This window comes from Larus michahellis, chromosome 14 (assembly GCF_964199755.1).
Source record: "Larus michahellis chromosome 14, bLarMic1.1, whole genome shotgun sequence".
In the NCBI taxonomy this organism is placed as follows: Eukaryota; Metazoa; Chordata; class Aves; order Charadriiformes; family Laridae; genus Larus; species Larus michahellis.
The window spans coordinates 10292841-10317935 of NC_133909.1; the positions used below are offsets into that span (position 1 = coordinate 10292841).

Sequence of the window (25095 nt, forward strand, 5' to 3'; positions counted from 1 at the left end):
TGACAGGGAATTTTAACCTGAAGGCCATTAGCCTTCCAGATCACACTCGCGGAACAGACCTATGACTGATTTTCCTAAACATATGTTGCTGACTATTGTCAAGAGTTGGATTCTGTAGCTAGCAACCTTTGGTGTAACAGAGTAAAGCAATTCTTAAAGTCAGTGATCTAGAACGTTTCACATTCTGGTCCTGATTAGGCCATCACCTGATTCACACAGGACTAGATTTCCAAACTAAATCTCTAAGATAATCTTTAAGGCTGTGTGCAGCCCATAAAGCAAATGCTGAGCAATTCCCCTCCAAAAATTTAAGAAATAGAATGATTTTGGGATGTTTTACTCTATAAGCAAGCTGCTCGTATTTCACTAATATAAATTAGGTTTTTTATGGTAGTTAAAGCCACTTTGGCAGCCTGGGTTTTGTCAGCCTCTTCAGTTCTGGAATTCTGTAAGAATGACGTTTGCTCATCAATTCATACTTCAACCAAGTATAATTCCAAAAGTCAGATTTCAAGGCCTTTGTGAAGGCAGAGCTTCAATCATTATCTGACAAATGTTCCTTTTACATTGTTTGCTGTTAGCTTATCTGGAACTAATGCGCAGAAGGAAGACATTACTACTTATTTTAGAACTTAAGTGCTTAGAGGTTTTGTAGATGTTGTCCTTGTCTAGGTTGTCTAGACGTAATCCATACACTTCTTCCCCTTTTCCAGTTTAGCAGAGGATGTCCAGCCTCTTTATGTTCTTGTGAACAAATGATCTCCAATGACGCTTTCAAGAATTTGGCAGGTCAGAAAGGGGACTGCTGTTGAGCCAGTGAGTTCTTTAAGGAGGTGGGTTACCCATGCATGGAAGAGATAGAGGTCGCACACTTCAAAGAACAACAGTGATAAGACAGAGCCACCTCTGTGGCTGTTCTCTTCCCCATCTGTGCCTGCTCCCCCATCTCAGGTTCTCATCATGGCACTTTTTTTCCTGGCAAATCTCCAGAATAACCAGATCTTTCTTTTCTTCCTATAGTTCTTTTCTCGCAAGCCTGTTAATGGATTGAAAGTATTAGGATCTCTGTGCGTGGTGTTGTGGAGAGAATATGTGTTGCTCATTAATGAAGAGGTGTTATTGTGTTGTACTTTTATTTTACAGATATTTGAGTATGATGATAAAAGTTCTCTGAGCAAAGATATTCCTACCTTGGAAATAAAAAAGCTGCAGGAGCAGAATGCCAGCCTTCGGGCTGCTGTGGCACAAATGAGGAAAGAAATGGAGAGTCTTGATGAGCAGATGTTGTCTTCTCTTCCTCTGACAGAAAACAGACAGCTTGCAGAGCAAGGTGACAACTTTCACCACAGAACTATAAATTCAGTTAAGGAAGCGTAGCGGTCGCTGTCATGACCTATGAGGGCTACGCAACCCACAGGTGTGTAAAGATCATGACCGTGGGGTTCTCAGGATTCCACAATACACAAGCACACAGAGGTCTGAAATTCTGAGAATTTCTTTATTACAAATTACTACAAAACTATTATTAACAAAAGCAAATCATAGAATCATAGAATCTTCATGGTTGGAAAGGACCATTGAGATCGTCGAGTCCAACCATACATATACAGTATAAGTCACTACAGAATTACCACTAGGAAAGCAAATGTATATATATTGCAAGAGTAAAGCAAATATATGTATATTACAAGTTATTACAGAATTCCAACTAGCGGAGCAAGTCTATAGAATCATAGAATGGTTCGGGTTGGAAGGGACCTTTAAAGATCATCTAGTCCAACCCCCCTGCCACGGACGGGGGGACACTTTCCACTAGACCAGGTTACTCAAGGCTCCATCCAACCTGGCCTTGAACACTTCGAGGGATGGGACATCCACAACTTTGCAGGGCAACATGTTGCAGTGTCCAGCCACCCTCATCATAAAAAATTGCTTCATAGGAGAAGGAGTCTAGCCTTCTGATAAGTTTCATGGACCCCACCTTTAACAGGTTCATGTCTTTCTTACAAACCTTTATCTGTGCACGCGCCTACAATTATATGAAGCGTTACTGGTAAGACACTCACCAAACTGCTCGCAGAAATGGGACTAATCGACAATGAGAAAAAAGTCTCACTTCAAAGATGATCCAGATGACTGAGTCTGCAGTCAGCCAGGTGTCTCCAGGGGGGTCTGATCTGTCCCTGAGATCATGTGCAGGGAAGATCTTGGAGAGGCTCATTTTGAGCAGGTAGTGAGTTACTTTTTATGCCTTTTTGGTGTAGATACGTAAGTGGGCATAGGGCATCAGTTCCAGGTATAATTGTTGCTGACTCCTGTTTTCCTGGAAAGTCAGTTTGATATCACAGTTTCTTTGTCGTGCACCCATCAGGCTTTCTTTGGCCTGTCTACTACGTCTGAGCACTAAGGAGATACCCTTTGTTAGTATGTTGACCTGATGGCCTTTCCTCCATCAGGAAGCTAAAAATTTAAAAACACCTCAATATTAAATATATATAATACTTTCAAATGCATTCCTTTACCAGATATTGTCACATTAGTTGGGTGATTTTTAGCATCTCTTAGAAACGTCTCCATATCTCATGTCTGTCTTATTAATTTTTTTTCATTATCCTTCATGGGAAAGTCAAAGCTGATAACATTAAAAAAAACCAAACAAACAACTGCAGAAGGTACGTCCATTACAACTAGATACATTTTGTAGTACATTTATGAAAATTTGCTAGGTTTGGTTTTGATCAAACACTCTTGTGACTTTTAGACGTCTGTAGAAAAGAGGAAAGGGAATTAACTGTAACTTGGTGATGGAATAACCAGGCCCGATTTGGTTTAGTTTAAAAAAAAATAGGCAAGGTGTAACTTTTTCAAGGACGTCTTTTACTTCTGGGGAATAAGTAGCCCTGTGTTTAGCACCTTTTACCAGTTATATAAATGTAGGTAGATAGCTGCTTTATACATCTCTGTGCCTCATCTATGTAAACATTTAATTTCTAATTGCTTCACGCTATTCCAGAGACACCATGCATTGTTTTCTGTATTTCAGAAAAAATAAGATGGGTTGATGAAAGGTGTTTTGTTGTATCAACTGTTTTGCTGTCGTTATGCTTCTCTCTTTTAATTTTGCAGTGAGACTGGATCTGTGTGTTTCCAGTTTGCAGAAATGGTTTTAAATTGTCATTTGTACAGTAGCATGAAATCATGAGCTAATTAAGCGTGCAGGTATTTTTAAAGAATATAAGCATGTTCTAGCTTTGTTAATAATGAGACATTAATAACCAATTAAAGTAAAACCTCTGGTAATTTTAAATAAAAACCAAATTCAAGCATAGTTTTTTGTCACAGGCAGCTAAAGTTAGTCCGCTGTTTTTTGAAGATGTTGTAGCCCAATATGTATGGGGTTAGCAGTGTTCAAGAGAAGCAATAATCTTGGTCAGCTGCTAAATGTAAGTTTTCAGAAATGTATTCTCCATTTTCTTTACAGATGAAATACTTTATTCAACTGAGATAATCTTTCTTATATCCCTTTTAAAAATGTATAGAGATTATATTCTATCACTAAAAGAGATGATAATGTTAAAATTTGGATTTTTAAGACAATGGGAGCGTAACTTGAAGGGGCACTTCTGGTTTCCAGAGTGAGTCAGCTATTCTTTCCCCTGACTTGTCCATATACATGAATATGTTCAGACTCTACATTTTTATTGGAACTAAAAGAAGAATTTTGGGGGATTAACTTCCATTTATTGGTGGATTTTCAACTGTGATTGAATGACGCTAGTGTGTCTTAATTATTCCTCTTATATTCAATATTGCTAGTTTCCCAAGAATGATTAAATACTGCAGTATTGAAAGAAATAAAACCTTCTCTGTGCTCTTTACCCACAAGTTGACCTTTCTAATTGTGTCATCTCTAGTCACTTCTGTATTTTGTAGCTGGCTGATGTCTGTGTATTGTGAGACTCTACTATTTTTTATATTTCTTCAGCTCTGTTTACAATATATCTATACATGTATATTAATGAGACAAAGTTCTGAAGCGGCTGTTGCTATGAAAGCCTAAAGTCTGTGTAAATACGTATACATTCATATTATACTCCTCTTCTCTTTTAGGTTCATTGTGCACAAACAGGATTTCATCTGGGACCACTTTAAGCAATATCAAAGTCAGCTCAGCTAACTTGGATTATGTAGTAAACCCAGACACAGAAAAGGTATGAAGAGGTTTAAACTACCTAAAATATCCGTATTGCACGTGTGTGTGTAATAAAATACATAGCATATTCTTTTTGTTTGAATAAATATTAAAAACTGAAGCAATATACACTTATGTGGTCAGTTAAGAATGAGTGTAAGTTAGATGAGAGCCAGCAATGTTTTTTTCAGCCAAACTTGTGCTTATTCTTTCTAGGGAATAAATTTTGACTGGTCATTCCCTGGCACAAGTCACTCCTGATCTTTCAAGCCCTTCTTGATATTTTTTTTCCACTTGCAAATTCTTAAGCTACTGTGTATCACCTCTTTGAGTTTTCCATTGTAAATCCAGATTTTAGCCTTTTTTAAAAATACCCAAAATCTTTCAAGGTGCCTTGTAATAAGGTGAATAGAGGTGAAACTGTAGGTACTGTGTCACCGCTGGACTCTGACGAGGAGGTCCTGGGAAGCCGTGGTTGGAGAGGCAGATGCACAGGGTTTGCACAGTTAGGGGGTGGGTGGCTGTTCCGGGAGAACCTCGAACTGCCGGCTCGGGGCTCGCTTCCGCCAGCCCACGCCAGGGACCAGCTCCAGCCGCGGAGGGCTCCTGTGTGTGCCCTGTAGTCCCCTGGGGAATGAGTCGGTGTGACCAGGAGAAATAACCGAGCGCTATTAGGTTTGCAGAGACAAAACCGATGGCAGAATCTTTACTTTTCACTCGCAGCCTTTCTCTTTAAAACAATGTTTTAAGTCATATCTATACCATATGTGTGTGTGCACATGACGATTACACAAAGAAGGGTTTGTGGTAGCTTGCTATGTGCTGTAAAGTGGTTTTTCCCACATTTTATCTTAAAATTAACCACTTATATGTTTGCATGTTTAACCTATGTCTATTATTTTACACTTACAGTTAATGATATTTGTGGGAACGTCCCAGGCTGTTACAGTGATTTGCCCCACAGTTTAATTTGCCCTGTATTGCTAACAAAATCCTGAAAATGGACCCTCAAAAATGGGTCATAGAGTTCAATTTTACACTTTTTTTCTTCAACTGGCTTCTAATGTGTGTTTGTACAAATCTCTAAACCTGCAGACCACACTTTCAAAATACTCATGAACACTACCTGTTTTTTTCAGGGGCCAAACCCCAAAGTTCTTGAAGAAAAGATGGTAGATCTTGAACAGCAGTTACCTGACGTAAGTCCTGGAGTTGGTCTTCAATATGGTGTCAGCTGCACTCTACAAGGAATGCAAAATAAACTGAAGGAAGCAGCAAGAAAAATCTCAAATCTGAACCAAGAGAAGCAGCAGCTGATTGAAATGGGAAACGGACTCAGGGCAGAACTTGGAATGGTATTAAAGGAAGGTAAATTTATTCTACAGAAGAGTGCTAGCTTATACATTCAGAATAAAACCTGGGAATCAGCTCATCCTTTGAGCTGGAGAGAGCTAGGCTTTAATATGAAAACGAAGTGTTGAACCTGACTGATTCTTGACCTGCATAGCTTGTGTGAGACTGTGGTGCTACTTGTTGCAAGTAAGATTATCCTGTGATAGGAGGTGCTAACATAGAACAGTGAGAGTCTGTAGGCAGTAATTTTTTGTTGATGAAGATCTTAGATGGGCTCCCTGGTGCCTAGACGTCAGTGTGGGAACTGGAAGTTGAACTAAAACTTCTTTTAAGAGCAGAAAAGAGGTAGTTTATCTCTTGGAATAAAAACTAATGATTTATGAAAGTGGAAGAGAAAGCAGAATAGACTTACTATAGAGTAAACTTGAATCAAGAGTGTACGTAATGTAAGAAGATTTCACTGTGGACATTTAAGTTCCATGCAACAATTGCTCTGGCAATGAAGCAAAGGAAAAAAACAGGAGGGCAGTTTCTGCGTAGCGTTGAATCCATCTGCAGTGAGAAGGCCTGTGTTCTGTGATTCATCTATATCTGCTATAAACACTTGCTGAGAATGTAATATTGATGACAAAATAACAACAAAGAATGCCTTCCTCGGTATTTTCTCTCCCTTATAGGACTTTGGCATCCTGTTAGCTCTAACCGCTGCACAGTTTGTGTTGCCCCTGGTAGTCTTCTCCCAAGAGAGCTTCTCAGAAGGACACAGTGTCAGCTATCAGCCTTAAAGCATCTACAGCACAGGCTTACAACACAGGTAATGATCTGCTCTCTGAAATCTAGTGGTAACGAGCAGTTAAGCCAGTTCTAATTCCATTAATATAACTTTCCTTGAAATTCTGCATTTAAATGTCTTTTTCTGACTTTATCTCAAATCTTCCTTTGGGACTTGGAAGATTTCATAGAATCATAGAATATCCTGAGCTGGAAGGGGGACTCATGAGGATCTTCGAGTCCTGACTCCACACAGGGCAACCTAGAAGTTAAACCATGTACCTAAGATCGTTGTCTAAATGCTTCTTGAACACTGACAGGCTTGAGGCCACGGCCAGTCCCTGGGGAGCTTGCCCCAGTGCTTGACCACCCTCTCAGGGAAGAACCCCTTCCTAATACCCAGTCTGAACTTCCCCTGATACAGCTTTAAGCTGTTCCCTCACATCCTATCGCCAGACACCAGGAAGAATAGATCAGCACTTCCCTCTCTGCTCCCCCTTGTGAGTAAGTTGCACCAGGGGAGGTTTAGGAAAAATTTCTTCACAGAAGGTGTTATCAAACACTGGAACAGGTTGCCCAGGGAAGTGGTTGAATCACCATACCTGGAGGTATTTAAAAGACGGGTAGACATGGTGCTTGGGGACATGGTTTAGTGGTGATTTTGGCAGTGTTAGGTTGATGGTTGGACTTGATGATCTTAATGGGCCCTTCCAACCTAGATGGTTCTATGATTCTATAAGGTTCAGCCAGCAATGAGGTCATCTCTCAGTCTCCTCTTCTTTAAGCTGAACAAACCAGGTGTCCTCAGCTGCTCCGCATAAGTCTTGTCCTCTAGTCCTTTCACCATCTTTGTTGCCCTCCTTTGGACACATTCTAATATTTCTATATCCTTCTCACATTGTGGAGCCCAAAACTGCACACAGTACTAGAGGTAAGGCCACAGCAATGCTGAGTATGGTGGGACAATCACTTCATTCAGCCAGTTAGCTATACTGTGCCTGATGCTTCCCAGGAAACAGTTGGCCCTTTTGGCCACCAGGGCACGTTGTTGACTCATATTGAGCTTCCCATCGACCAAACCACCCCACATCTCTCTGCAGGACTGCACTCCAGCCTCTTGTCCCCCAACCTGTATGGACATCCAGGATTACGCTGTCCCAGGTGCAGAATCCAGCATTTGCTCTTGTTAAATTTCATACAGTTGGTAATTGCCAAGCACTCCAATCTATCAAGATCTCTCTGTGATGTCTCTACCCTCAAGAGAATCAACGAGTCCTCCTAATTTAGTATCATTGGCAAACTTACTTCATGTGCATTTGACTCCTGCGTCCAGGTTATTCATAAAACCGTTGAAGAGAACTGACCCTAAAATTGAGCCCTGGGGAACACCACTAGTGGCTGGCCACCAGCCGGACGTTACCCCTTTTACTTAAGGGGTTATATTTGGGACTCCAAAATTAACTTTTCTAAACATGATTTTCATCCAAGGAATTTCAGAAACACTTGTGTTAATGCAGCATAAATGCAATCCTGAATTATGAGTTTCATAAAGCTTGGTTTTGAATAAGTACAATAAGCATTTGCAGTAAATTCTAAGATAAACTTGAAGATGATTAATCAGTCAGCTTATTTCCAAATATCCACAGTGGTGGGATTTTAAAGCACCCTTGTCCAAATTATTGTAATACCACATTTTGCATACACAAGAGCAGGGTATATCATTAACCTGTCTCTTACATCTTGTGATTAAAATACAACTTTTAATAGTTAAATTTCAGCTTTCATCAGAGACCCAAATGGATAAATCCTGGCTCCCCTAGTAGTTAGTGGCAGACCTCCCAGTGACTTCGATAGTCAGGATTTCATTGTGTACTTTACTTAATTGATCAGCAGATTTGTTCCTGTGAGGATTGAGTCAGAGCAGCTGATTGTCGTTGTAGTTTTGAGGGCAGTAAACAGTGTTCTTTCAGAAAGGGTGAGGTTGTTGCTCCAAGGTATAAAACTGCAGTAGAATTATTAACCAAGTTCAGTTGGGGAAATACTTCCTCTGGGAACCTCTCCAGGCAACTTGTTCCAGTGTTTGATCACCCTCCCAGTAAAGAAGGCTGGGGTTTGGTTTTTTTTTTTTCCCCTTATGTATAGGCAGAGTGTCCTGGAAGAGTCTGGCTCATTCATCTGTACCTCCTCCCACCACCCCCATCAGGTGCTTATACATGTTGGAAAGATCACTCCTGACCTATCTCTTCTGGAGGCTAAACAAGGACAGCTTCCCTAACCTCTCCTCCTATATCCGATGCTCCAATTTGCTCATCATCTTTGTGGCTGTTTGCTGGACTTGCTTCAGCATGTCCATGTCTTTCTTGTGCTGGGGAGCCCAAAAGTGGACACAATACTCTAAATGTGGTTGCTCCAGTGCTTGGAAATCATTCACCTCCCTTGACCTGCTGGCAGTCCAGGACGCTGTTGGCGGAAGGCCTCAAGAACGCATCGGTGCCTCGTGTTCAACATGTAGTCCACCACGTTTCCTGTTTCTTTTCTGCTGAGCTGCTTTCCAAACAGTGAGCCTCCAGCCTGTTAGATTTAAACTGCAATCTCCTCTGCCTCCGGGGAAAAATCAGCTGAAGTAAAGCTGATCTCCTCTGGAGGATCCTGTTTATTTTTAATTCTATCTACGCATTCTTATTTCTCTTAACTGGAGTCAAGAACAGATTGAGAGCCTTTTTGTGTATTACTAAGGTTCATCCAGGAATATGTAGGAGATTGAAGTTTAATGTTTCTCTTTTTACATGCTAAGATCTCTTGATAATACGAAACTACACAGGAGATAATCCTGTCATGTTGTCAGATTGCACTAAGAAATCACAACTGTCAGTCATTTACTTGAAAATTTTACCATCTGAACACATTCTAAAAACATCTTGGATGTTTTTACATCTAGACACTTTCTAAAAAGATAAGAGGGAATAACCGCATATTAGTTTTGAGCGTGCCATCCTGTGATTTTTTGAGGCTGAAGTTATCACTAATTTCTCAAGATGTTATCTGGTTGGCTGAGGTGTATTACAAAGTATATGTCCCATCTGGCCAGACAGTTTGAATGACAAAGGTGAGCTTCTTAAAAGAGCCAGTGGAAGTAAATTCTAATGAATATTTTACTTTTCTTAAATCACAACAAGAATGGTGTTAAGGAAAAAAATGTATTAATCTCTGTAGTTGCTTAGAATAAGTGCTGCAAATTAGAAAAATGAAGGTTAAGTGGCTCAGCTGGTACTAATTTAACCAGTTATATGTCTGGGGATGATGCATTTTCAATTTGCAATTTAGTTCTGCCAAAAATAGATTTATTTGTTTCCTGTGAAGTAAAACAGCGCTGCAGATTAGCCATGTAATTATACCCATGAGGTGTGTTAGTTGGACTAATTACAGAAACTTGTGGGCCAGTAGATTTAAGAAAATATTGTAAAAAGTTGAAGTGCAAAAATAATCCAGCAATTGAATTTGAGAACAAGTGTTGACAGGGTGAAGTTCAGTGTTCTGCTGTGAGGTCTTTAGGCAGACAGTTACCCAGCTTCTGCACAGGATTGCTATTCTCTTGGATAAAGAATAGTAGTAAAAACAGGTAGTACTTGTTTGGAGGGCTCAAGTGTTTGAATATGAAAGGAAAAGGCTCTCCAAGCATCCAAAGTATGTATCAGTATTTCAGCCTGGAAAGGCATATATTTGGGGAAGAAAATGGGTACACACGTTCCTTGTCTAAGGTGATTCTATCAGATTGAATCTTTGGCAACATTTTGGAATATGCTCTAAGGGAACCTGGCAGGGAAGAACTCTGTGATTGGACATTCTATCACAGGTGCGTGAATTTCTGTTAGCTTCTTCCTGGCGGAAGATATCCAACGGGAGGGGCACTCCTGTTTGATAGAGAAACGTTGCCTGAAGTCCGAAAGGCTATGCTGTTAGAGCCAATTAGAACCAAATTTGAACAGATTGCTTGAGTGAAAGTAAGCCCCTGTTCTTCTTTACTGCCCATTAGTCAATGAAGAAGTTTTAAAGGTTGCAGTGTGAGCAAACATTGTAAACCATCCATCAGACGGTGATAACTGAGAATGCCATCTGGTGTACCTTTACAGAGCTAATGGAGACTTACCCTTCCTTAGATATAGCAGTAGTCTGAGATAACAGAAATTGAGATCGGTAACAGGTTAGTCAGGTAAGTGCAATGTGACCTAGACAATCTGGTATATCTTACCAAATTTATCTAATCAAGATCTTTTGGCATCAAAAGTATTAGGGAGGGTATCAAAAATATCAGTTAGAACATACCATAATGAAAGCCACATGGTTTCGAGACTGGGAAGGCTCAGATTGTTCGAGGTCTGTGAGAACAGGTCTGGGAATGCAGTGTTGTTTTTCAACCCTTCATTGGCAGTCTGAGGACCTGATGAAAGAGCTGTCACAGCAGCGCTGCCACGAGAAGTATTAGCGTCTTCTTGTACTGTGAGGAAGGTCCTTAGAGAAAAGAATTGGGGAGCATTAAATAAAGAGCCTCGCTGGCATATCAATGATGCATCTTATGGGCTAATTCTGGAGCAGGAGATCTTAAATTTCTTCTAAAACTCCAAGGTAAAAAGGTCAACTCTGGTCCTAGGTGACAGTCCTGAGCTTATGATTTGATCTCCCTCTGCTGGGGTGTCAGAAGGAGATAGGTGAGGCAGCTGTTAAAGTGCGCTGGCAGAGTGGTCTGCCCGCAGGTGAGCTTACCGTGGAATGCCTCAGCAGCGTTCCTGCGGATATGTCATTTGTTCAGGATCCTTGCGAACATCTCAACATAAAGGCACAAGCCTGGCATCCTTTGTTCAGTGAACTGTTTCTTAAGATCTTTAACACTGGGAGTAATTTTTATGAAGGAGATTAGTGTCCAGCAAAGCATGTGGATAGACCTTTTGTAGCCTGCTTGTTTCATCTGTGCACTGCTTGGATCGAGGTCTAAAAAGGATTCACTAAATGCATATACTAAACGTATGTAAAAGCTGTTTCCAGATCTGGGCCAAATTGCAACAATTCAAACACGCATGTTTTACAATTTTTTTTTTCTTCTTCACCTCTTTAATTTTTCTTTCTTTCACAACTCATCTTAGAACTTAATCTTCCCGTGCCTTATTTTTAATGAGCTAGGTACTGTGTTTTCTATTTTTTCTGACATCTCGTGTCTCCCATGTTCTTGCTTTTGTACGAATAAATCAATTTTAAAAATACGATGTGTCCACGGCTCTCGGAGAGGTAGCATTTGACTCTGAGTTTCCAGAGGTGCTAAACTCCGGGAGTTTAGTCCAACCTCTTCAGCTCATGGATTGCTTGGAGGCCACAGTTGAAGTGGCTGTCACTGAGGACCTTTCCTGCTCTGGAACCTTTGGGATCATCTCTGTTACTGCTGGACTTTGTCCAGACTGAAAAACTGGACAAATACGTATCCAAACTGGGCATCTTCAGTAGTCCCATTCCAGGCTGCTCTTTACCCAGAACATACCTGCTGAGGCTGAGCTCCGGGTTGAGTTTCCAAAGACTGCTACTCTAGTTTGGGTGTTTTTCTTCTAGGTAATCACTCTTACTAGCCACGCTACATTGCTCCTGTGTTCAAGATCATCATCCTGACCAAAAATTGAGAGAATTTATTACTATAATACCTGCAGGAATTTCAGTGTCAGTTACTTTACATGGTGGGCTCGTGTTTTGTTTCTTTAGTCTTAAATATATAGCAAAATACTTTGATGGTTTATTTTCATCTTCTTTCACAGGGCTGAAGGAGTTTGCTTTTCATCAAATCTCACTTTAATTGCTACATATTGAAAGTTGGTGAAACTTTGTGGGGTAATTAGGTTTTTTTAGTTGCTGACAAATTACTTTTTCAGAGCTGCTTTATTTCATTTGGGTTTTTTAGGACTTCTATGTGAATTTTTCTTCTGTAATTTAATCATGGGAAAAGACAAAAGTGAAGAATGACCCTGACAATATAAACTTGAGTAACGAGCAGAATGATAGTAACAGCAGCAAGAAATGTAGATTTTGAACAGGTTTAGTAAGAGGTTTATTAGGAGGGTAGTTTGGCCCTGTTGATCTGAAGGGAATGTAATTTTGTTTAATGTTATTTATAAGTTATTATTTTAAAACTATCAGTGTAACAGCAAACTGAGATATAAGTGTGGTTTTTTTAGAGATCATGAATTACTTGTGCTAACGCAGTATTTCATATTAGGAGCTGCAATGTGCAAAGCCACAGCGTCCCTCAAGGATCTCTTCTCTACTTGCCTGCCCTAGCTTAAAGGAAGAAGCAGCTCCAAGCGCCTGTGGGGAAGAAACAGAATTGCCATCCACTGAGGTACGTGCAGTTTTATCATCAATGTCATTTACCTTCAGTTGGGTTTTTCAATTGCAGTGGCTCAACAGCCATCTCCTGGAAGACTTAAAAATACTTTTTTTTTTTTTAAGTTACGGATTGTTCCTGTACAAAATAGTATTTGTTAATACCTAATAAACAGGGTTTCTCAATCACTTTCATGACGTTGTAATTAATCTTCTGGTACAACCTTTCACAATTAAAAATAATAATTATTTTTTGTCTTGTCTCTTACTGAAACCTTCTGTCTTTCCAAGACCAAGATGCCACTATGAGATTTAATGAATTTTCAAATGTCTTTGATGTGAAAAGTATGTATCTCTGTAAGACTGTGTTTGAATTTGAACAGGTTCGGGTAGATTTCTCTGTTGAAAATCACGGGCCAGAGCAACGAAAGGCTGATAGATCCTCAAAGATCGGTCAAAGTCACCCACTCAGGCAGAACACTAGTCAAGCCCAGCAGGTCCAGCTTTCTTCATCTAGAGCACATGATTTCTGCCAAGGTGTTTGGCAAACTTTAGAAATGGGATCAAGCCCTTCTATTCTCAGTCCTCAAAAGAAGGCTGACCAAGGTAAGCATGCTTCGTAAAGTAGTCACAGTATTTGACTCTTCTAGAATTGAACTATGGTAGTGGATTCTGCCCCCTACCACTAAATTTTTTACACGACTGCTCCTGTTGTTACAGTTCTGTAATCAGAATCTGAAGATCTAATGAGTTACTTGAAAAGAATTTAACTGTTGCCAACAGAAGTAAGAATTAAGAGGAATGCCTATATAGCACTCTGGTTTTAACGCCAGTGTTGCAAATGCTTCTCCCCTTTTATTAAATACTCCTGAAAAATTCAAATACTCTTCCGTTTTCACATAGTCTAAACCTTATCTGGGGCAGATATGAAAGTGTCTATCTGAGAATTGCACACTTCGTGTGTTGCCAAGTGACTGTTAGATCAAATTGTAATTTGGCAAATCCTTGCTTAATCATTATTTTTGTGGCAGATTAATAGCTACAATACTGCTTAACGTGCTAAGACCTAAAGGCCGAAAGTGAGATCCTGGGCCTAATGTGGTATACGCTGCGGACACACATTGTTACTCACTAGAATTTTATAGTCTAGTGCAACAAGTTGGAACATAAAAAAATAAAAGCAGACACAAATTCTTATATGTGAGACAGCATCCGCACCTTGCACATCAGACAGTATCACGGTTAGGGTGAGGGCGGAAGGTGAAACCTAGGACACAGACTGAACATTAATCAATGTTATACTTTACAAAAAGTACCACATGTTCTTGGAATTTTTAGCAGAAGCGCCATTTGTAAGATATGTGCAGTAAAAGTGTAGCCTCTTGACAGGCAAATTGTAAAGGTTCTTTTTCATGGTGGCCGTTATGTTGAGCAGGGTATTGCAGATGAATGTTATGTCTCCCAAACTATTGGCCTGTTCATGAAGTAAACCTTCATTGGCAAAACTTTGGAAAACTGTTCTAACACCTGCTGTGGATGGGACAAAAAGCAATGGGCTTAAATTATAATACTGGAAGAACTTAAGGATGGCTAATAATGAAGTATGTTCCCCAGAGGATCATACTCTTCTTTATTAAAGGTCTTTATAAATAGACAGACAAACATTTCTCCAGAATGTTCCAAGTAAAGGTGATTTTTACTTTTTAACAAGAGGCGTAGCATTCAATAAATTATTTCTTACAATGCTGTGGGGTTTGTGTGGGTTGTTTGGTTTTTTGGTTTTGATGTTGTTATTTTTATCATCATTATTCCTAGATCTGATGCCAATGCCAGCTGTGGAGCTAATATGGCAGCTATTTAGCTTTTTCAAATGAGCTTTATATTAATAGTGACCGGTTACCGTTTCATAGATATTGGTGTGCTGCTAACCACATACCAGAATGCAGGAGCAAGAATGCAACTAGTGGGTTAAGGGAAGTGATTTGTTCCCCTCGATTTGGTACTTGTGAGGCCACATCTGGAGTGCTGCGTCCAGTGTTGGACCTTCTGGTACAAAGGATTGACACACTGGAGTCCAGTGGGGAGCCACTACGATGGCTGGGGTGCTGGAAGACGTTACACGAGAAGAGGTTGAGAGAGCTGGTTGTTCAGTGTGGAAAAGAAAAAGTCAATAGGTGGTCTGATTGCTGCTTTTTAGCTACCCACTGAGGGATTTTGGAGAAGACAGAGCCAGACTCTTAGAGGCGCACAGTGAAAAGAAAAGAGGCAATGGACACAAGTTGTGTCAGTATATATTCTGAGTGCGAAGCGCTGTGACATTTCACCCAGAGATCCTTTACAACCTATATTACATCTATTTTTAAACCAACCTATAGATGCAATGAACCATCTTTGGCAGCACGCAAGAAGAAAAATAGATTTAAAAAGGCTTTCAAAATGAAGAATGGATTACAAGTGTATTTATTGACAACAGCAGGGCATTGCGGGGACAAAGCAATGTGCATGGGCAGACCTGTAGGACTGGAATGGACATAGTGCTGACAGACATGATTTGTGTGCTTTTTTTGTGGGGCTGGGACTGAAATAGAAGGAGTATTTCAGGTCAGGCCTATATTGACAGGATAAGCAGAAGGATGTCTTTGAAACATTACTGATAGTGCCATGCAGTTTCGTGCTGCCGTATGCATGATGCAACACCACTGGCAGCCTTACAAGGACATCAGTTTCTTAATGTCTAGAAATTTCCAGCCGCCGTTGCAAAACTTACTGTAGATTTTTGGGGATCTAGAGAATAGCAAAAGGGAAAGATTGCACTGCCAACATGAAACAAGTGAAACATCAATAAGGGATGATATTTTCCTGAGAACAACCTTAATTTGATCTCTGTGTCCGGGTTCTTGAGTGGAGCTTCTTACTCAAACGTGCAGGCCCTGAAATACTGCATTGCAAGAATAGGACTTTTAAAAACTCTTTTATGTTTCTTAGCTTTCTCCTTCAGGAAACCACACAAATGGTATCTTTAATTCTACTATACTGAATACTGCATTTCAGAAAACAAGATTGTGAAAGCAAGATCTTTCTTTTTTGGAAGAGCGTCACCTCAGAGCAGAATATACAACATTTTCAAGGAGTTCTGCTTCTGATTTTTAGCAGAGCCTTGCATTATTTTTCATGCCTGAGCTATGGAAAAGTAATTCAATCTTTCCTGTTTACAACCACTCACCTGAATTTAACACATTCATCAAACACATGGTTACAGTGGATAGAACCACTATTAAAACAGGGTGACTCGGTCCTGGGCTTTCAGGTACAAGTGATGCACACACAGACTTGAAAGCTCAGTAACAAAAAATGGTTTACAACAAGCAAGCAAGTTAGTTTGCTTATTCAAACATTTATTTTACAAGTTCAACTCTGTACAAATCTGTCACACGAGTAGCTGTGCGTTATGGGCATTTCTGGTGAAACAGAAACAACTGTAGTATGAGAATGATTTTTTTTTTTTTTTTTTTTTTTTTTTTTCCCCCTGAACCTGTTGAACAGCTTCATTCATTTTTTTCGTGTAGAAAACAGCCTATTGGGACTTAAAATGGTTGGCATGTCAAGTAAGCCTTGCAATTTGCTGTATTTCCAGCATATGACACAATTAAATGACTCAAATGTGTTTTGGAGTGTTTATGACTACCTGTTAACACTAAATTACTGAAGTGGACTGTTATATACTTTATTCATTTCATCATCAAATTCAGAACTTGTGTAAGTTTCCAAGCAAGTCAGAAGGCTATGAGATATTTTAACATTTTCTCTCCTTACTCTACCAGCTGATTTTTAGTTTGTACTGTAGGAATGAGATGGATTTAATAATATGTATGTTAATTTTGCAAATAAGTAGAAAGAAAGGGTTTAGAAGAAACGCAGGTTCCTTCTTCAGGGGTTTTTATTGTTCTGTGTTATTGAAAGAAAAAGATCCTGCTACTGAGGTACACAGGTACGGGCCACAATTATATTAAAAACATCAGTGTTGCATACATAGGCTGTTCTAGTAAGAAAAACAGTTCTGTATTTCTTACCTTTTTATATGCCCTATCCCAGAGGTTGAGAGCAGGTGGGAGACTTTGCCTGGTGATCCATACCGTATATGTCTGGAATGCTGATGACAGGCCACCCCCAAAGGAAAGCTGTTTTTCAGAAGAGTTGTGTGCTTTCCTCTGAAAATCCTGACAGATAGGTACAACTGCGTGATTAGCTTCTATACATTCTGCAAGGTTTCTCTATTCACCTCTGGGCTATAGGGCCTCTTTTTGATTTTAGAATAAATGTTAGGCAGGAGGAGGGGAAGCTTTGCAAAACATGTAGAAAACTGGAATTTCTTTTTCTTCAAGTAATTCGGCTTAATAAAGTTTTTACTTGCTATTGGAGACAATAGGTCTTCTGGAAAGAAAGGCAGCATCACCAATTAAAGTTCAACTGTGAGACGGAGCTTCGGGTGACGCCAATACGGTGAAGGCTGCTTTGTGCTGCCATGTGGAAAGTTCCTGATCAGCTGTATCTCCTTGGGTCAACAGAGGCTGGGGTCAGTGCAGAGGGAATGCGGGTGGAAGGCAAGCTGTGTCCGCACTCAGAATGTCCCCACTGGTCACTCGTTTTACACATTTCTGGGGTAGAGGAAACTTTGCAGTTTCCATGCCAGAGGAGGGCTCCGGTTGGGGTGCAGGGTCCGGCTGGACGTTTTGGGAAACCCCACCTCCAGAGATACTCAACTTGTGTCCTGGGCGCCTTAATTTGAGTTTACATTGTAGCCTAACAAAGAAGGAGATTGAGCTGCTTTTGAGGCAAAGTAACTTTTCCGGTTTACTACTTGAACTTAGATAGGGGAGTTTCTTTTACTATAATTCTCATTGTTACTGTTACTTGCAAAGCTCTGTGGTCTGAAATTCTACACTTTATGGATCAAAAGTTATCTTAAGTGTTTCCACACTAGACAGAATTTCAACAGCTTTGACATCACTGACAGTTCTAAGAGCAATCCATGTGGGTAAAAAGCTGTCCAGAGAAAGAATCTGGTAAAATATTAACAAACAGAAAGAGCGCTCTGGCTTCATTCTGGCACCAATCAGAGAAAGACTCATGATTTCTTTTCTGTGTTACATAAAACTTCATCTTTGAAGTGTTTCACAAATATTAACTAATCCCCTAGTTACATTTTCTTCACTCATATGTTCTTCTCCTGAATAGGAACTTGTTTGAGTTGGTGTTCCTTCAGAAACACTGTTAGCTATAAGCAAATATCTAGTGACAAGGTTCTTAAATGAAATTTTCCATCTGGGGAAATTTCAGTTTGCTTATACAACATCTCTACCTGTGTCTCTTTAGTTACAAAAAAAAAATAATCTGAATATTAATTTCTGACTGTAGTTAACACATATCCAATAGAAAATATGTTAAACATTTCAATACACTAAACATTTAAACCCATTTTCAAAAGCAGTTTAGGCTCTTAACTATGATCTTACTAGCTCTCGTTGCCAAGGTCACTTCTGAAAGTAAGTTACAGGCTTGTAAATTAGGTGTGCTTTTTCATTGTTTCTTTGTGAAAACCAAGCTACTGCATTTAAATTTTGCTGCACAGTCCATATTCGTGCTGATTTTATTCAAGGTCCTTCACACACGTGAAGAGTCCCAAGAGAACCAGTAACGTGTGAAGGCCCTTATTCAGTGTTCTCTTAGGGTGTTTCACTTTAAATAGCATTTCTGATTCTGGGGTATTGGTTCTTTGTCTTTTTCTACTTTGTAGAGCTAACCTTACAAGTTTGCAATTTTATGGTTTTCAATTTCCGTGTTAACACAGATTTTTGACATTCCAAAACTTTACAATAACCATATAGAATGCTTGTGCTCTGTGTTGTTGTTCCAAACACCTAACTAAGTAGCCTTTACTGGTTATAACTGTAGTTTCTCTACTAATGTCAAGAGACAGACGTGCAAAAGACTTCAGAGAAAGGGATGCATGTGACGCATTGGTGCTTGGGTACTTTGCATTTCACACATTATTTCTGAAAGTCGTCCCCTTGGTTGAATACAGAAGACCCTTCCAAACTGAGGGAGTATTTCAAAAAACAAACCGTCTGTAAGCAGTGTTGACTGTAGACTATTTATGCATCTACTCGTTGCTGTTATTTAGACCACAAACAAGAGGTAATCTCATTCTGCTGCAGCTCCTGTTTGAGCAAAATGATCTTTGAAGCTGTGTCTGGTACCTTTCAGACACGGCTGCCTGCACTGTGCTAGACTGGAATTCTGCTTTATTATCTGCTAGATGTGGTAAAGGTCTAGGGTAGTGCACTATAATGATTAAAGTCCTTTTTCCAGGCAGGAAAATACACCCAAAGGTCTTCCCTGGGCTCAGGCATCCTCTTTGGCATCTTCTGCGTCTGTAGGTGACCACTAGGTGGCAAGCTGAACAACGGGATTTCGTACCCACAGCGCAAGAGCCCACTGAGCTTCTGCCACCTGTAAAAACAAATGCCACCAAGCTGACTCAATGCAGAGATTGCACACACATGAGTGAACAGCTGGTTCAAACTAAGCCTGAACATAAAAGTTATTTTGAAAAGTGTCATGTTTTGACACTAGCCACAGCGTCAGGCTTTGCATAGAGCTATAAACCCTCAACAGATTAATTCATTCCGTAATTCAAGAGTATTTTTTATTCCCTTACTTGTAGAATTTTGTTTGGACTCTCTGCCATGTTCTGTTGACTATGAAAATTTACCTTATCCTACTAATAACTTATCTTTGTCAATTTATGCACCTCTTATTCTTGCTCTGTGACTAAATAATACCTGGGACTGAAGCCTGTCATGGTCAAAAAATTCAACGAGTAGAGAATGCTGTAGTGTGTGTTATGGCAAGCACATTATGACTGCTTCTGCTGTCTGCTTTGGCTCTCCATAGGAAAATCTAAAGTTAAAATCTCAGTGCCTAGAGAAATAAGGATTAAGTGGCTGGAGCCAATCATCTGTAAATATTACCTATACCTTAATGAATACTGTGATTGACCAGTTCCACTTGTCTCTTATTACCTAATGAAACCTGTGATAAGACTAAAGTTCAGTTAGTTGGAGATAGTGGTTTTCAGAGAACTATGCGAGAGGCAGCGGAACGGACTCCGATTGGTATTAAGACCAGTCTCCCTGCTTCACAACCAAAGATGTTACTTTTTGAGTTAGTCCTCTCTAGCACATACAGATATTTTAGACAATAGAATGAAGATTTCCACAGTAAATGCCTTCCTCTGTGAGAGAAGGTACTAAAAAAACCACAAACCAAAACCCAAAAGATAATAGTAATAGTGCAGCGTTCTGAAGCACACAGAATTGCCTTTGAGCCCTTTGGATCGTGCATATCCAAGCACGTTTTGCTGCAGCTTTTGCGGCTGCTGGTGATTTCTTGAAACAGATCAAACTATTGCAGCCAACTACGATCGAACTATTGCAGCCAACTACTTTATCACCATTTCACAATAGGAGAACAGGTAGGTCCAAGTTTGTGCCGTGTTGTCCAGTGTGTTGGTGTTCTCTCACAATGGAGAGGGGGGTAAACTTGTAAAATGGGATGTTTAAAAACAGCTGGACAGATAGGTAGTGCTTGACTTGAACACTTACACCGACCTTCCAGCTGTCTTCCTTTCCCTTGTCTTAAGCAGTCTGACGCTAACGGAGAACGAACAGGTACAGGTAAAGCGAGGCCTGAGCAGCAGCTGCTGATGTATTTTACCATCAGCGTAGTGAGCGTTAATGGATGGTTCTCTGCCTCCTGGGTACAGAAATGGTTCTGTTACTCACTCAATATAAGACTTTGACAATGTGGCGCTATGGCAGCAATATGTTTAGCGAAAAAGAGTAAACCGGTTCTCTTCAACTATCCAGTCTCATAATTAAATACAAACATAACTACAAAGTATTTTTATTTCTTTTTTTGAGCAGGGGAGTTTGAAGTTATACGTTCAAATGAGCAATCTGAAGAATCGCAGCAAAATATCAAAGCCAAGGATAAACTTGAAATGCCAGCTGCAGATTTGACAGTCAGAGGAACCAGGCTGGAAGTTCATCAGAAGTTAAAATCCAGGAATTTGTCGTATGCTCATCCCATAAACCCAAAAATCTCTTCTAACATGGCAAAAATCCGCAACTATAATATTAGAGACTGATTTCTTTGTTGGCAGCAAGTTCCAGGTCCACACTCGCTTTTAACTTACTTTGAAGTCTATAAATCAGATGTAAATACCGGCTTCATTTTTGTATGTTGAGTTGGGATTTTTGCAGCCAGAAGAGAGAACAAATACCCTGTTTCATACTGTGAACCCTAAAATAAAGGGTTAATATGTGTACATTATGAGATTAGTCTTCACTGTTAATACCGATTTATTTTAATTATATATGTTAAATATTGCTTGCATCATGGATTTAGAAATGCCCAATTAATACATATGTAAAGCCTTGTGCCTTTAGGCAGGGCTTGGAGCTCTTTAGCAAATATTTTGTTGAGAAACTGTAGATGTGAGTTAAGCTTAGAAGTGGGGTGCCTCAACTTACTTGTTTTCTTACAGCTAACAATGCAACCGTTAATCCTGCGCAGCTATCTTTCTGCTTGAAAGGGGTTTGAAAAGATTACACCCAAATGTGTATTGTTTCTCATTTTACGTAGCTCTTCCCACTCGTTCAGGCAGCATGCAAGAGTATAAAACTAAACTTCCACTGTCCCACTGGTTATTATATTGTTCTTTAACAAGAGATCGCGTAGAGCTTAAAGCAATGAACAACACATTCATTAGCAACACTTAGAATCATACAGAAGCATTGGAAGAAATAAATCTTACAAAGATGAAATTAAAAGAAAACTTGAACACGTTGCAGTGTAATGAGGGATATCTATACAGTTATGAAAACGCCAGGACATTGAAACAAGTAATCAGTGTGGTTTCGTAATATTTCCAGTAATGCTGGGCTGTCTTGGGATATTACAGTGATGAGCTTTACTAAAAGCAAAGGAAATAACACATGAAAAAGGCAAGAAGAAACCTTTTTTAACTGTGAGGATGGTCAAGCCCTGGAACAGATTGCCCAGAGAGGTTATGGAGTCTCCATCGGTGGAGATACTCAAAGCCCAACTAGACATGGTCCTCGGCGACCTGTTCCAGCTGATCCTCCTTGAGGAGAGGGGTTGGACTAGGTCATCTCAGGAGGTCCCTTCCAACCTAAGCGCTCCTGTGAGTGGTATCACTGAAGTGAATAATACTTCTCAGTTGCTGCGAAAAACATACAAGCTCTAAACAGGATTAATGAAGGAAGAGAGCTGCTTGCCCATGAGCGCTTTTTTTTCCTGTAGTGCTTTTCTTTTTAGAAATGCGTTTCGGGTGCTCTTTGCAAGCAGCTGCTCTCTTTGGCATCAGACAATGTGGTAGTAATCATTTTGAGAATTTGAATAATTGTTTTTCTACTCCCTGCTGAAAATGTTTTGCGTTAGTGCAAAGGAGCTATGATACTATAACCAGATGTTAAATCTGCAATAAATTTCATTGAGATGTTACCAAGCCAATATGAGGCCTGAGAGACCTTGTGAGCTTCTTTCTAAGACATTTAATTACTTGAAAATCCTGTCATTGGATTCAACATTTAACATTGTTCATGAGCCGGAACAACATGATGCATTCCCTTGAACCAGGCCCTGAATGAGCTCTTTCTGTAGCTCAAAGCATAGTGGTTTCTCACAAGTACAGGAATTTTGGCCCAGATCACAGCAGTTACAGCTCTCACTGGTTATTTCTAGAACATAGTGTGTAAATTCCAAAGTTTTTAATACCCGTAGATTATCCTGAAAAATGTTTTTTTAATTTCCAATTACATGTTTAATATTGAACTGTGGAGATGCACAGTATTTCAGAGCTATGAGATTCTGTGCATTTACAGGTGTTAAAAGCAGCGTACACTTAGAAAAAGAGCAGTTTGTTCCATCATCTTTGTGACACTGCCTGCGAGCCTGCAAAACGTTACTCTCTATTCCGTACATCGTGGATGTGAGCTCATGGGCTGCAGACTTCGGAAGTGCCTTTGTGTTGTTTTCATTGCAGATTTTTAGGGTTTTTTGCGTGCTTGTTTGAGGGGGTTTGGGGGTTTTTTTTGTGGTTGTTTGGTCTCCCCCACCCCCAGTATGTCACCTGGCGTGCCTGGTCATGCAGACCTCTTGCCAGAAACACAACTTTAATTTATTCAGTTTCCCTGAGAAACAGGTTTCCTTAAGGCAACTGTAGGTAAGGGAAGATGATGGCTCTTGGTTGTTTCATTTTGTTTTACTTGTGATAGAAAAAAAGTAGTTCAATCATTGCACATATATTTCAGAGTAGCTATGAGAACATAGTGTATAAGTATGCTGAAAATGAACAAAAGTATGCATAATAATAAATAACACAATCATAGTATTTGGGTGACGAGTGGGGAGGTTGTGCTAAGTGTGTACTAAATACGGGGTGGGAGGGGGGGAATTCTCATATGTTTCTCTTATGACCAAAATACTTAACAAATTGGGCACTGATTCTTACAATCCAGAGGAGAAGGAGTGGTGACAAGGTAGCACCGTGGGTGCTATTGAGTTGTACAAAGAAAACAGAGCCTATAAAAAAAGAGCATTCCAGCTGGCCACGGAGTACTGAAGAGGTAAAACACAGTAAATTGCTGAAGGGTTAAAAAACTATCATAATATGGAGGAATATACGGATAAAGGCGAAGGCTGAGCCGGAGGAGGTGCTGCCCTCCGTACCACGCACCGGCCCTGCCGCGGCCTTCCCGGCCCGCGCCCGGGGCTGCTCGGGTCTGCGCGGGAGCCTCAGGTGATGCACCACAAAATTCAAATTTGTTTAATATTTTGCCGTAAAACGAGGAGTGTAAGTTACAAAGCGGCTAAGGGGCGCCCGCACGCGGAACCATCTGCGCCTCTCCGCCCGTCGCAGAGGTGGGCGTATCGGGGCCGCGGGGCCGAGCAGCCCGGTCACGGCGGCGCGCAGGGCCCGGCACGGGGCAGCGCATCCGCGGCCGGCGTGCGCGCTGCCCTGTGGTAACCCCGGGGCCGCGCTCCGCCGGGGTGAACGACCGCCGCGCAGAGCGGCGGGCGCTGCTCGCTCCGCCGGCGGCCCCGCCGCCCCCTCCACCGTCACCACATCGCCTTATCGCCTAGCAACACCCCACGGGCCCGCCATTGGCGGGGCCGCGCCCCCGCCCACACGCTCCCGCCCCCGGATTGGGTGCCGGCGCCGCGCTGCGCCCCCAGGCCGGCGCCCCTTCCCTTTGTGCGCCGCGGACGCCCCGCAGCCCGGCCTGGCCTGGCTTGGCCTGGCGCTGCGCCCGCCCGGACCCCGCCGAGCCCCGGCAGTAGCCCCCGCAGTGTGCACGCCCCGGGGTTGGGGTGGGAGAGGGACACGAAGAGGCCCCCGCCCGCGGAGGGTCGCCGCTGCGTCGGCCCCGGCCTGGCAGGCCCCGAGCCAGGCGACCCCCGCAGCGCCCGGCCTTCCACGGACTCCAGTGCGGGGCGGGGCGCCAGGGCTTGGCCCGGTGCCGCGGGCGCGGGGGCCCGCGTGGGCCCGCCCCGGCCTGGCCAGGACCCCTCCTCCCGTGGAGCGGCTCCGGCGGGCAGGGGCTGGCATCACCCCGGGGCCGGCTGGGGGTGGCCCTGCCCCGGCTCTCATTGGACTGCGGCGAGGAGTAAACTGTCAGCCCATGTGGCGTGGCCGCCGGAGGTGGCGGCTGCTTAAATAGCGGTGGGAGCTAGAGGGAGACAGTGAGGAGAGCGCGGAGCATCGGCCGTGCGCAGACAGGCATCGGCCGCCGCAGCGCCCACCCGCAGCGCCCGCCCCTCAGCAGCCCGGTTCGGCGCTCGGCTGACGCCAGTCTCCCCGGCACGAAGCCCTCCGCCCCTGTGCAGGTACCGGTGGGACCAAGGATGCGGCGGGGCCGGGGGAGCGGCGGCCTCCGCTCCCGCCTCCGCGGGCCGCCGCGCCCGGCGGGCGCGCCGGGGAGGCTCCATCTTGCCCTCTCCGCCGTGCGGGGCTGCGCCGGCGCCTCGCGGGGCGAGTGGTGGGGGGTCCGCGGGCTCGGCCGAGGTCCGCGGGCCTGGCCCGCACGACCAGAAGGTTCCGCGCCGTGGTCGCCGCTCCCTGTTGCCGCGGGCCGTTCTCCCGTGGCCCAGCGCGGCCGCATCGAGGAGGGTCCCCGCGAGCTCGGCGGCTGGTTACCGAGCCGCAGCCCCCCGCTCCGCCCGCCCAGCGCGGCGGGAGGCTGAGCGGCTGCATTGTGGTGCCGGCGCTCGGCCATCTTGGCGGCGGGCGGGCACCCCTCGCCGCGGGGCCGGGCGGGCTCGGGGGAGGCAGG

At 42.3% G+C, this 25095-nt stretch overlaps 2 protein-coding genes across 4 annotated transcripts in view; both read left to right on the forward strand.

Moving 5' to 3' along the window:
- CCDC57 (coiled-coil domain containing 57) overlaps positions 1-22273 on the forward strand; it is a 37621-nt gene extending 15348 nt beyond the window's left edge. For all 3 annotated transcript variants that reach the window (XM_074607693.1, XM_074607692.1, XM_074607694.1), the window contains 7 exons: positions 1144-1330; positions 4111-4211; positions 5332-5560; positions 6223-6359; positions 12570-12692; positions 13060-13282; positions 20662-22273. In XM_074607693.1, the coding sequence (XP_074463794.1) occupies positions 1144-1330; positions 4111-4211; positions 5332-5560; positions 6223-6359; positions 12570-12692; positions 13060-13282; positions 20662-20885 (1224 nt within the window). In that variant the 3' untranslated portion in view covers positions 20886-22273. The remainder of the gene's footprint in view (positions 1-1143; positions 1331-4110; positions 4212-5331; positions 5561-6222; positions 6360-12569; positions 12693-13059; positions 13283-20661) is intronic.
- Positions 22274-24498: 2225 nt separating this feature from the next.
- Positions 24499-25095, forward strand: part of FASN (fatty acid synthase) — a 43964-nt gene continuing 43367 nt past the window's right edge. Inside the window, exon 1 of the mRNA XM_074607390.1 lies at positions 24499-24649. The gene's annotated coding sequence lies outside the window, so the exon portion shown is untranslated. The remainder of the gene's footprint in view (positions 24650-25095) is intronic.